This window comes from Eurypyga helias, unplaced genomic scaffold (assembly GCF_000690775.1).
Source record: "Eurypyga helias isolate BGI_N326 unplaced genomic scaffold, ASM69077v1 scaffold43622, whole genome shotgun sequence".
Lineage (NCBI taxonomy): Eukaryota > Metazoa > Chordata > Aves > Eurypygiformes > Eurypygidae > Eurypyga > Eurypyga helias.
The window spans coordinates 1-11,410 of record NW_010236154.1 but is presented as its reverse complement, the minus strand read 5'-3'; the positions used below and the strand labels follow the sequence as shown (position 1 = coordinate 11,410).

The window sequence follows — 11,410 nt, the reverse complement described above, 5'->3', positions numbered from 1 at the left end:
ATGACAAGTCAGCTGCGGATGCCAAGATCTTGACAAGTTACGAACAACAGCCCTCAAGCCAAAAGTGTTAAATTAAAAAAGGCAAGAATGGGGGTTTTTCTTGCAGAGCTGCTCATCCAAAAAGCCACCCTCTGAGCTGCACCCCCGGGGCCAGAACTGCAGCGTTTTGCACGTCTCTGAGCCAAAGGGATCCAGCCATCGGGATCCCACTGGAATTTTTGCACGTACAGCACTGTACAGCAGGCCGAGCAGCGCTGCCGGCCTGGGAGGCGATGGCCCGGGCACACGGCACAGCCCCGGAGGGGAAGCGCGTTCGAGCTGCCCGTGGCTGGAGATGCCGGTCCTGCGGCTGTTCCCAAAGTCAGCGAGCGCTGGGTTTCCAGCAAGACCATCACTGCTCGCTGAGGGTTTCCTGGGTTTATCAAAGCGCCTTCTGTACCGGGGAGAATAAGGCTGGTTTGTTGGGCAGCGTCCTGCTCTCACAAACTGCCGGCAAGCGAGAGAGATCCTTCTGTTAATGAGCTGAGCACAAAAGGGGGAAAAAAATGTCATTGAAGATTTTCCTTTGGTGCTAGAGTCACTAAAAACAACACATGATTCCTGGGCCAGAGGGATCCTTTCCAGCCACACCAGAGCTGGGATCTGCGCTACTGTTCCCATTGCCCCATCCCCTGACGACTCCTCAGAAGATGAAGGCAGGCATCGCTGCTCCCAGGCGCTCCTAGCACGGGAGCCACACACGGAGCAGCCGAAGGATGATGGAGGAAGATGGCAGATCAGCTCATCCACCCCTTTTTTCCACCCCTTTCTCCCTTCAGCGTTAGAGTATCATGGTATTGCACTTGCATGGATTTAGTTTGTATCCAAAGCAGAGCCAGAGCCCAAAGGTGGTGGTGCCGGGTCCATCCAGGGCTGGCAGCAGTTTCTGTGGGTTGGGAAGGACCCAGTGAAGTGGCCCTAGGCTCCCTGACCAGCACTGGGGGGCTCCCCATTTCTGAGAAATGGCAGAACCAAAACCCACATCAACTAAACCCCAGGGAAAACAGCTGCTCAAAAACCCCACCTGCCGCTTTACAGCGTTTGCTGCTTGCATACCTGTAAGGAAATATCTTTTAGATTAAAAGCATTAAGGAGCCTGTTCATTTTGAACCAGACACGCAGCAGGACGAGCTTTTTAGACGAAACCCACGGTAGCGAGGCGGGTGCATTTATGGCATCCTCCTAAGCAGGCTTTTTGGCGAAGGTTGGTGTTGCGGAGCCTTCAGAGGTGTTTGTGATTTAGAGGCAATTTAGTGAAGTGCTGTTCCTAGAGCTGAAACATTTTGCAGTAGAAGGGGAGGGGGTGTGTGTGGAAGTACTGTGGCATGTACTAATAAAACTCTTCGGGAATATTTTTAGCTGTGATTTAACGTTATGTTGCACTTCGGTGTGAAGTGTTCGTTCGCTGAAGCCTCCTGGCAGTTGTAGCCGTGGTAGAGCCGCCTTTGGCTGCGTTAGCAGAGGAGGAGAGCTGCAGATGGACTGGAGGAGAGGTGCAGGCAGTGCTCCCAGCCGGGGCAGGCGATGTGCCTTCCCGGTGGAACGCAGGTCACTCATCCAGCCCTAGCCCACAGAGCGATGCGGCTCTGCCCCAGGGCCAGCCAGATATCCAGCTCCCTCTTCCCTTTGGCTGGAAGGCCTGACCCTTTCCCTGTGATTGCAGCACAGTCCCAGCCCATCCTTGGCCAACAGCAAGTACTCCTCTGTGCCATCCAGGATCAGGGCTGAGACCTCTCAACTCATTTCACATATGCTGTGGGAGCAGCAGGTCCACAGCTCTGGCTTCCAGCCTCCCCTGAGCTGATAGTCCACAGATGGGGGACCAGGAACAACATCCCACAGCCTGGGGCTTTTCATTCCCCAAGGCTTTGCAGTGAGGTGTGCTAACCCTTCCTGCTCGGGATGGGGCTGGGGTGCTTTTCACGGTCCCAGACCATCAGCAGACATTTGGAAAGCCAGACTCCTGGATGCAGAGGTCTCAAGGAAGGGGCAGGCAGTGGCATTGCTTCTCCCATACCCATCAGCCTCAGAACTTCGTCTCACTGAAGATCTGCCCTCTGGTTTATTTTAAGCAAGGGGAATGCTTGAGATCCCAACAGTTTTAATATTCATAATTAACCTTGGACAATAGCTCTGGAGTGATTATCAGCTTAGCACAAAGCAATGGCATTTGTCATAGTGGTAGTGTTCATAGACATTTAGGCTAGCAACAAATTAAGAAGTGGTCACAGATGCATTTTGTAAATTAGAGCAACGCATCCTCAGAGCAGATCACGCTCCATTTTGTGCAAGGAGCATCAGCAGATCTGGTCCAGCTCTAGCAAGCCGGTTTCTCCGCACTGCAAGAGCTGCCTGCACAGTTTTTGCCAGTTGATTTTTTTTCTGAGACACCTTAGCCCCTGTAGGCTCTGCTCTCCCTCCCCAGGCTGTTCATGGCCCACAGCAGCCAAAGCAGGAGTTTAGGGTCACCTGAGCCAGAGGTTGCCCCTCAGCCATTAGGTAGCTGCTGTCTGTCCTCTGCAGATTTGTCCTGTTGGTCCTTGCACCGATTTCCAGCATGCTCTGTGGCAGAGCTCCACAAATCAACAGCTCAAAAGCCTGCTGCTTTTGCAGTTAATTCTGTCTGCTCAGAAACACTGCACCCCCAGGGAATCTTCCCAGCCCTCTTCTGCACACAATCTATCCTGCCAACCACGCCAGGACAAGCTCCTTCAGGTACCTACGAGCCCAGCTGAGTGTCGCCGCTGCCTCCTGTACTTTTCCCAAATCCAGCTATCCCTTTTTTGCTCCCTTCAGTATTTCAGGACTGCCTTGCGTCTCCTTCTCCCTCCTGTCCCGCACCCTTCCTCTTCTCGCTGTTCCAGGGTGCCTGTGCCAGGACAGGGGCTGCTCTTCTCAGCCAGCACTGCGAGGTTCTTGTTCTTTTGATATTCATTTGTAAACTTTCTTGTCTTGTGTTCAAGGATAATAGATTTTCAATATACTACTTTGGTTTTTTGCATCACTCTGGCTCCTGGCATCCGACCAAAGCTTTTGCTTCCTTGGAAAAGCCTCCGGTTCCTGGCAGCGTCTGGTCCTCGGGGCTCGGCAGCGCCCTGGGGAGCCCAATTCAGGTAAGAGCTTTGATTGCAAGGGCCGAGCAAACAGACTGCCCCAAAGCTTGGCCTAGAACCAAACTTAGCTTGTGGGGGCTGACCCAACGTGCCAGGCTTTAGAGGTTGGGTTTGGTGTGGCTGTGCTCATTGCACACTTACCCACATCCTCCCCAAATCCAAGCTCGGGGTTTGTCCTGGTTGTCTGACTCACGGTGAATTAGGTTTTCCTTGGCCACCTTGTACAAGCTCAGCTGCTGCTTCAGCTGCCGTCCAGCCAGTCAGTGCCATTGCCCCAGCGAGATGCCGAGGAGGTTTGACAATGTATTATGGAAACTGCTATGTGCTACCCAGGGAAGCAGCTTAATGCCGGAGAAGTGGGTGCTTTCCAGTTACCGTAATCAGCAGGGAATCTCTCCTTGGGCTGGCAGCTGAGGCTGTCACTGCTGGCTTTCACCTGTGATACTTCCCAGTACAGCAAGATTTTGAGTTACTGACTCTTTCAGCAGCCAGGGAGAGAAGGCAAGTGATGGGAGAGCCCCTGCAGTGTGCCTGTACCAGCTGGGTCCCACTCCTCCTGCCTTCCACCTCCAGGAAATTCGTACTGAGTTCGTGGCTCCTGTTTTCCTCCTCCTGCAGCCTGACACCAGTATTACCCCAGCTGAGGGCTCCTGGCTTCCACTCAGGAGACAAAACCTTGTGGATTTTAGTCCATGTAAGCAGTACCAGCATCTGGCTGATGTTTCCAGACCCAGCAGAAGAGATGCTCACTCTACAACACCACCCCATAAACAGGAAGGCTCAGGTCATCACAAGAAGGTTTGGCTGGTTGAGGTTGTATCTTTGAGTTTCACACTCGTGGAGTGGCCACGCCTAAAGAAACTGGGACCATTGCATGAGAAGTAAGATAGGCCAACCTTGCTGAGGGTGGTTGGAAAAGCCCATATAACCACCTAAACCTGAGTGGAGCTTTGAAGAGGAAGCATCACCAGAGCTTGCAGTGTTATCCCAAAGCAGCTGAAGGATGGGATCAGAGAGGCCGTGCTCAGCTGGGCAGGGCAGCGCTGCTGGCCATGGTTGGGGTTGCCCTGCAGCCTTGCAGCCATCGATTTTGTCTCCCAACATGCTCTCAGTTAGAAAGATCTGAACCCTCCAGGGCTGGCATGTTTCCTGAGTTGCAGTTGAAGAGGAAGGCAGGAGCAGGACAGGAAGAGCTTCTCCTCATTTCCAAGCATCCATCACCAGTGAGGATAGGCACTTGTATCCCAAGGGAGGACTTCAGGAACTCCTTTTTGCACCCTCCATGCCAGAGCAGGCATTTTACAGCAGAGCCCAGCCCAGGGCTGCTCAGGCAGGGTCAGGCACCTTCCACCAAACCTGGAGCAGCCTGGCAAGGTGGAAAACCCTTCCCGATGTCCAACCTGAGCATGGACACCGAGCCTGGACATCCCACCTGCCCTGGATCAAGTCTCCCCCCAGCAGCACCGATGGAAACTCCAGCTGCTCCTGCTCCCACCCCATCTGGGCTAAGGGGACAAGGTCACCGCAACGCCATGTGAAGCAAGTACTGCCCACAAGGCTCTTCCCCAGCCTCGCCACCTCAGCCCTTGCTGGGACACAGCAGGGCCGGTGGCCATGAGGGGAAGGCAAGTGGGAGCCCCAGGCAGCCCCAGCACAGCAGCTCTCCGTCACCCTGCCCAGGGCCAGCAAACAGCAGGCAGAGCACCCAGCACCAAGTGACCAGGAAGCAGGAGCCAAGGGGACAGGGATAAAGACAAGGCTGTGACACAGGTCCAACACCCACCCCAAAGATAGTACCAGAGCCAGGACTTGCCAAGGGTACCAGCACCCACCCAAGCGACTCACCTGGGGCAAGAGCCGCTTGCAGGGGCAAGGTCCAACAGGACATGGCCAGGAACAGAGCTGGAGACCAGCAGAATACTTCAGGACAAGACTAGCACCCCCAGCTGAGCTTAAATAACCCCCTGGGCCCATGGGTGGGGGTGTAGGTCCCAGGTGAGGCTGCTCAGAGCCATCAAGGTCCAGTAGTGCCCATGGGAGGATGGCAATTTGGCCCTGCAGCTGCCCAGCTGAGCTGTACCAGGGGTGCCACAGCAGTCACTGTTGCTCTGGTGCGTGCTGTGAGTTGGTGATGGCCCACAGTGCTGAACACTGAGGTGGGGTATGGTATGGCCATATGTGTGGAATGAATCATTAATTGCTCTTGGCCTAACTCTGTCCCTGTTTGGGTTTCTCCCCCTTGCACCAGAGAGTCACCTCCACACCAAGGGGGTCCCTGCTTCTGGAATCCCTTTCCTGAAAGTCTGAGGAACTGCCACCAAAATCACTCCCTCAAAGGCTTGGAAATTACCCAAAACATCAGTGGCAGCGCTGGGTATAACTGAGCATCCCTTCGCTGGGGCTTGGGCCAAGCTGCTAACACTCAGGATTCACACTCAGCCTCTCGGTGTGAGCAAGACGTGCTGTCGAGGCCAGAAATGAAGTTGGTGTCTGCAGGGTTGCATGTAGCCCATCCCCACCCAAAGCATTTTGGTCCCCTGAGCCAGGACAGGTCTTGAGATCATGGGTTTTAGGTCAGAAGTTGGGTTTACCATCCCAGAGTTGGAGGCTTGGTGCTGCTGGTTTGGTGCACAAGGGCTGCTGTTGCAGCAGGGTGAGATGGTGCTGTGCAAGGGGATGGCAGGGGTTTCTAATCCCTGTGTTCCTGTTAGCAGCCATGAATTGGAGAGGTTAAAAAGCAGCTTCTCCCATAGTTCGGCCAAAGCTGCCTCTCCCAGCTACCCTAGCCTAAATGTATGTGCCTAACTCCTCCTTGGTTTCTTCTGCTGCAAGCTCTGGGTCTTGGTCAGGCTTTGGGGGGGAGATTAAAGACATCTTTCTTGGGCAGGGGTGCACTCTCATGGCATGGTCTCAAATGCTGTTATCGGGACAGATACCCACCTTCTGCCTGTCTTCAGGTCTGTCCCTGCTGGGAAGTGTTTCAGACCTCAAAGTCTTTTTCTCCTCATTCCCCTCTGGGGTCCCTGTGAAGGACAGAGGTGTGGGTGACCCCAAATCCTCCCAGGCCCCCTGTGCAGGGACAGAAAGCCCCGGGTGCCAGTGGCTGTGTCCCAGGTGGATGCTGAGAATGGTTCTTTGTTCCCTGTTTCTAATTGCTGGGCCCAGGCAGCTCGTTAACCGCTTTGCCTATGCCCTGTGTCCCTGCAGCTGCTGCCTGGGGGGAGACGTGCTGCGGCTCAGCCTCTGAGTGCAGATTTTGGGGTGACACATAAAACTCTCTCAAAGTGAGCTTGGGGTGAAGCTGTTAGTGTTGCTTATCTCTACACAGCCCAGGGGGATGCCTGGAAAACGGGGTTGTACGTGGCCAGAGCAGACATCCACTAACAGGTATCCAGAGCCTCCTCTGTAAACTCCATCTCAGTTTTCTCTTCTGGCGGAAGCCTCTTGGGTTTTTTGGGAGCCAGGGACAGTACCAGCCCCGCCATCCATGTGTGATGACTTTGGGAAGCACTGGAGGACACGCACTTTGCTCTGAGCCCAGAGGATTGCATGACCCTAAGAGGGTTTCAGGGCTGGGGTCCTTCCCACGGCCCCCGATTGCCCCGGGGCAGAGCGGAGCCCAGCCATTCACCCCTGTATGTACAGATCTGGGAGCACAATCGGCCCTTTGGGAAGCTCCATATGAATGATTTAGAAACAATTTTTGGGCTCTTTTATGGAGGGAGCTTGTATTTGCATTTGAAAACTGCGGAGGAGCTGGCAGTAGGGGAGAACTGGCTGGGTGCTATCAATGGGAAACTGTTCTGTCTAATGCTGCCGGGGCCAAAAAATGTGAACTCTGCAGATTTCTGGCTCTGTTCATGGTCAGAATTGCTGGCTCCGTGGTCGGCGTCCGGCTGCTCCGCTCCCAGCTATTAACAGCTCTGCTCGGAAGCTGGTTTTCCTTCGCTGCCAAAGCAGAGAGGGGTTTTGTGAAGGATGGAAGTGGGGGTGCCTGGGATGTGAAACGGTGGGATTCAGCTCACTACAGTCATGAGCTGGGAAGGCTCTTTGTGCTCACCAGCTCTTATCAGCCTGGGATCCAGTTTGTGGTGTTTTCAACCCTAAAGGCATCAGTTTGCATTGGGAGTGGAGCTGAGGCCCGATGCACATATGTCACATAAAATCCCCTTGTGCAAGCCTCCTTTGTGCCTGCCGTGTCCCAGTCCCAGGCTGCAGCATCCCAGGAGACATCATCATTAATAAATGCTCCTTTTTTTTTCTCCTTTCTCAGCCTGTTTTACCCTACTCACCCTTTACGCCGGCGGGGTAACCTGTCCCCAGTGCCCCCTACCCCATGCTGCCTGTTCTTCGTCCTTCCTCACCAGCTCCCGCAGGTGCTCTCGCTGCAGATGAGGCCGTTGGGTGCGGGCATCCTCGAGCTCCACAGAAAAAGAACCATCCCTGGTTCAGGCAGGGAGGGCAGCGGAACCGGGGGCACACGGGGATGCTGCGGCGAGCAGAGGCGAGCTGGCGGTGGCAGCTTGCCGGGGTGTAGTGCGTGCACAAATAAAACCCCGGAGAGCTTTGCACTGAGCTGGAAATAACGGTATTACAAGCGCTTGCTTGCTTCTGGCCGCTGTTTGGGTCAGGTGAGGGTTTTTGGGGCTGGGTGAAGAGCTGCAGCACGTGTGGGTTTGCTCCTGGTTTTTGCTCTGGGAAGGTGAGTGGGAAAGAACCTCCAGGCAAGGTGGCTTGTTGGAGAGCACAGGGGCAGAGCGCAGGTCTTATGAGGAGCGGCTGAGGGAGCTGGGGGGCTCAGCCTGGCGAAGAGGAGGCTCAGGGATCACTCCCTACAACTCCCTGAGAGGAGGGTGCAGAGGGGGGAGGTTGGTCTCTTCTCCCCAGGGACAAGTGATGGGACAAGAGGAAAATGGCCTCAAGTTGCACCAGGGGAGGTTTAGATTGGATATTAGGGAAAATGTTTTCCCAGAAAGGGCTGTCAGGCACTGGAATGGGCTTCCCAGGGAGGGGGCAGTCACCATCCCTGGAGGGATTTAGGAGACATGTGGACAAGGTGCTCCGGGACATGGTTTAGTGGTGGCATGAGCAGTGTTAACGGTTGGACTTGGTGGTCTTAAAGGTCTTTTCCAACCTAAAAGACTCTATAACTCTATGATTCTAGTCTATGACAGGACCCCAGCATGGTCCTCACCTCCATCCTGGCATCCGGGTACTCACCAGCATCCAGAGATTTGCACCCACAGAACATCTCCTGCATGGAAAAGCCCTGCTGCCGCTGCGTGGGCTGCATCCTCTGTGTCCCGATGTGGGAAGGATGAGTCCCCTGGGCAGACAGCAGAGGGAATGGGGAGAAAAAATAAGTGTATGACAAAAAATGTGTATTTTCTTTTTTTGTTTTCTCTTTCTTTCTCCTTTGCCCAGGAGGGGTGAGGGCTCGCCGGCAGCATGCCGCTGGTGAAGAGGAATATCGAGCCCCGGCACCTCTGCCGGGGGGCTCTTCCCGAGGGGGTGACGAGTGAGCTGGAGTGTGTCACCAACAGCACGCTGGCTGCCATCATCAAGCAGCTGGGCAGCCTCAGTAAGTCACGGCACAGTGACCTCAGTGTGGGACAGGGATGGGACGGTGGGATGCTGGTGGGATGCGGGTGGGAGGCCGCGGTCGCTTGCTCCGGTTCCAGTCACAGAGAAATGTGAGAGCCATGCAGGCTGCAGCCACTCCTAATTCAGTGGGAGTTATCCAGCTAATAAAAAAAAAGAAGAATGCTCAGGGCCAAGTCCAAAGTGGGGACTTGGTGACATTTTTAAGAACTGCTTTCCTCCTGTAGCCAGTCTGTGAGGTGGGGGACAGAAAGCCTTTGCGACCCCCTTGCTTCTCAACTTGGCCTGAAATAGAAGGGTTAGGCAAAGATTAAAAAACCTCAACCTATTCTTTTTAATCTGAGAGCTTTATGTGAAAGAGAGGTCTATATAAAAGGTCTAAATCCTCGGCTGTCCTCCTGCCCTGGGACTGATTTCAGCATAAAAGGGGAAGATGAGAGCACTGCACACACCAGTGTGAGGGTTTAACAGGAGCAACCTATTTCACTGCTGAATATCGACTTAAAATAGAGAGAGATGCACAGGCTTTTCAGGGATCCCCCTCTCTTCTTCCTCCCTCCAGAACCAGATCCTTCTCTAAAATACTCCCAGAAAAATAGACCCTGTATTTAGGGAGCTGCTGGAGGCACGGCAGCTGGCATGACTAGCACCCATGGGTGCTCAGGCCGGTGGCTACCACATCCAGGGGAAAAGGAAATCAAATAGAGATGGCCGAGCTGGGTGACAAGATGAGCAGATGTCAAAGCACCTCGATCTCAGGAGTTGTTTGATCCATGGTTTTGAAGGAAACCCTGAGGAGCTGAGGTGCTGGGCTGGGTGCTGTAGCCTGTAGGTGTCAGCAATGCTCTGCCAGGCTCCCCACTGAGCCCTGTGATAATAATTAGCCCTAATAACGAGCTGTCTTAGCCATGCACCGAGTCCTGCAGGAAAATAACTGCTACAGTAAAACAAATCACGGCTTCTCCCTGCTGTCGTGCTCCCCACACTGCCCTGGTCTTAGTTTTCTGCCATTAAGCCTGGGTTTCCTCAAGTTGTGTCGTGTCAGGGTAGTTTTTTGGCTGCACCTGTCCTGGTAGATCCAGAGGGTTTTTTTGGAGCTCAGACTACAGTGATCCAGTGCCTCCCGCACTGATAAGGATGCTCGTGCGCAGAGGAGGATGCAGGAGAAGGGTGGGTGCACTCTGCTCCGTGCAGTGCTTTGCCAGGTCTGGGAGAGGATGACCCTCAATCCCAAAAATCCGAGGCTGGGAAGAAAGCCTTACAGAGCCAGAGGGGAGGCATTCAGCCCCGGTGGTGGGTTGGGAGAGGGCTGCTTGCCACTGCTGCCCGTGACGGGCGCACGTTGCCCTTTGCCAGGCCGGCACGCGGAGGACATCTTCGGTGAGCTGTTCAACGAAGCCAATAGCTTCTACATGCGGATGAACTCGCTGCAGGAGAGGGTGGACCTGCTGGTCATCAAGGTGACGCAGCTGGACTCCACCGTGGAGGAAGGTGAGGGGCTGGGGCTCTTTTAGGGTGACCACCAGCTGCAAGTGGGTGGGAGACGTGCTGGGGGCTGGATCGCCCACCGTTCCTGGTTCGGTGGGCTGAGGTCACCCCTACATCCCATCTTCCTGCACCCCCAGTTTCACTACAGGACATCAACATGCGGAAAGCCTTCAAGAGCTCCACGGTGCAGAACCAGCAGGTCGTGTCTCGCAACTCCATCCCCAACCCGGTGATGGAGATGTACCAGCGCTGCGACAAGCCCCCACCACTCAACATCCTCACGCCCTACAGGTAGGGTGGCCAGCATATCGCTCCTTAGGGGACTGAGGGGATCCTGGGGGCCCTTTCCAGGAGAGGCATCAGGGTGTGCCCCCTGTTTGCTGCTTGGGGAAGGGCTGAGTGCCCCTTTTCTCCGGTTGCTCTGCCACCATCCCCATTGCATAGGGCACTCGGGACGAATGACCCCGTGTGGAGGTACTGCAGGTAGTGACTGCTGTGTTGGACATGTTTATGGTGGGGCAACAGTTATGGCTGTGATTGTACCCCCGTGCAGGGGAAGAGGGGTCTTCTCCTGTGGCTGATAACCCCCTCTCCTCCCTCCCCCAGGGACGACAAAAAGGATGGCCTCAAATTCTACACCGATCCCTCCTACTTTTTCAATTTATGGAAGGAGAAAATGTTGCAGGCAACAGAAGATAAGAGAAAGGAGAAGCGCAGGCAGAAGGTAATGGGCAGAGGGGGGACAATAGCGGGGCTAGAGCTGGGGCTGCCCAGGACCCTGGGGAGGGTCACCTTCCTCGTGCATCTCGTGGCGCTGGGCGATGCTCAGGGTGCAGAGGAGCTGGGCAGGAGATGGAGCCACAGACTCTGTGTGTCCCCAGGAGCAGCGGCTGGTGGAGGACTCCACCCGGGAGGTGAAGAAAGTGAGGAAAGCCCGGAACCGGCGCCTGGAGTGGAACATGATGGCGTATGATAAAGAATTCCGACCCGATAACAGGTTCTCACCATCCCCCTATCACATGGCGTCATCGGAAGGATCACTGTCCCCAGATAATAGGCAGGTTTTACCTACTACACGTTTAGCTCACTGGCTCACCTTTGCTTTCGTCGTCTTCTCCATCTTTTGGGGGATGCGTTGCCTGCAGCAGGGTTGGGGTGAAAAGCTGTAA

At 54.7% G+C, this 11,410-nt stretch overlaps 1 protein-coding gene across 1 annotated transcript; it reads left to right on the top strand.

Moving 5' to 3' along the window:
* Nucleotides 1-8,600: 8,600 nt before the first annotated feature.
* On the top strand, nt 8,601-11,298 carry LOC104506144 (wiskott-Aldrich syndrome protein family member 3-like; the record flags this gene model as incomplete). Its single annotated transcript, XM_010146990.1, has 5 exons — nt 8,601-8,733; nt 10,110-10,244; nt 10,379-10,532; nt 10,848-10,965; nt 11,123-11,298. Coding segments are annotated over exons 1-5 (716 nt in total), but the record flags the coding sequence as incomplete, so codon positions are not given.
* Between the last annotated feature and the right edge of the window lie 112 nt (nt 11,299-11,410).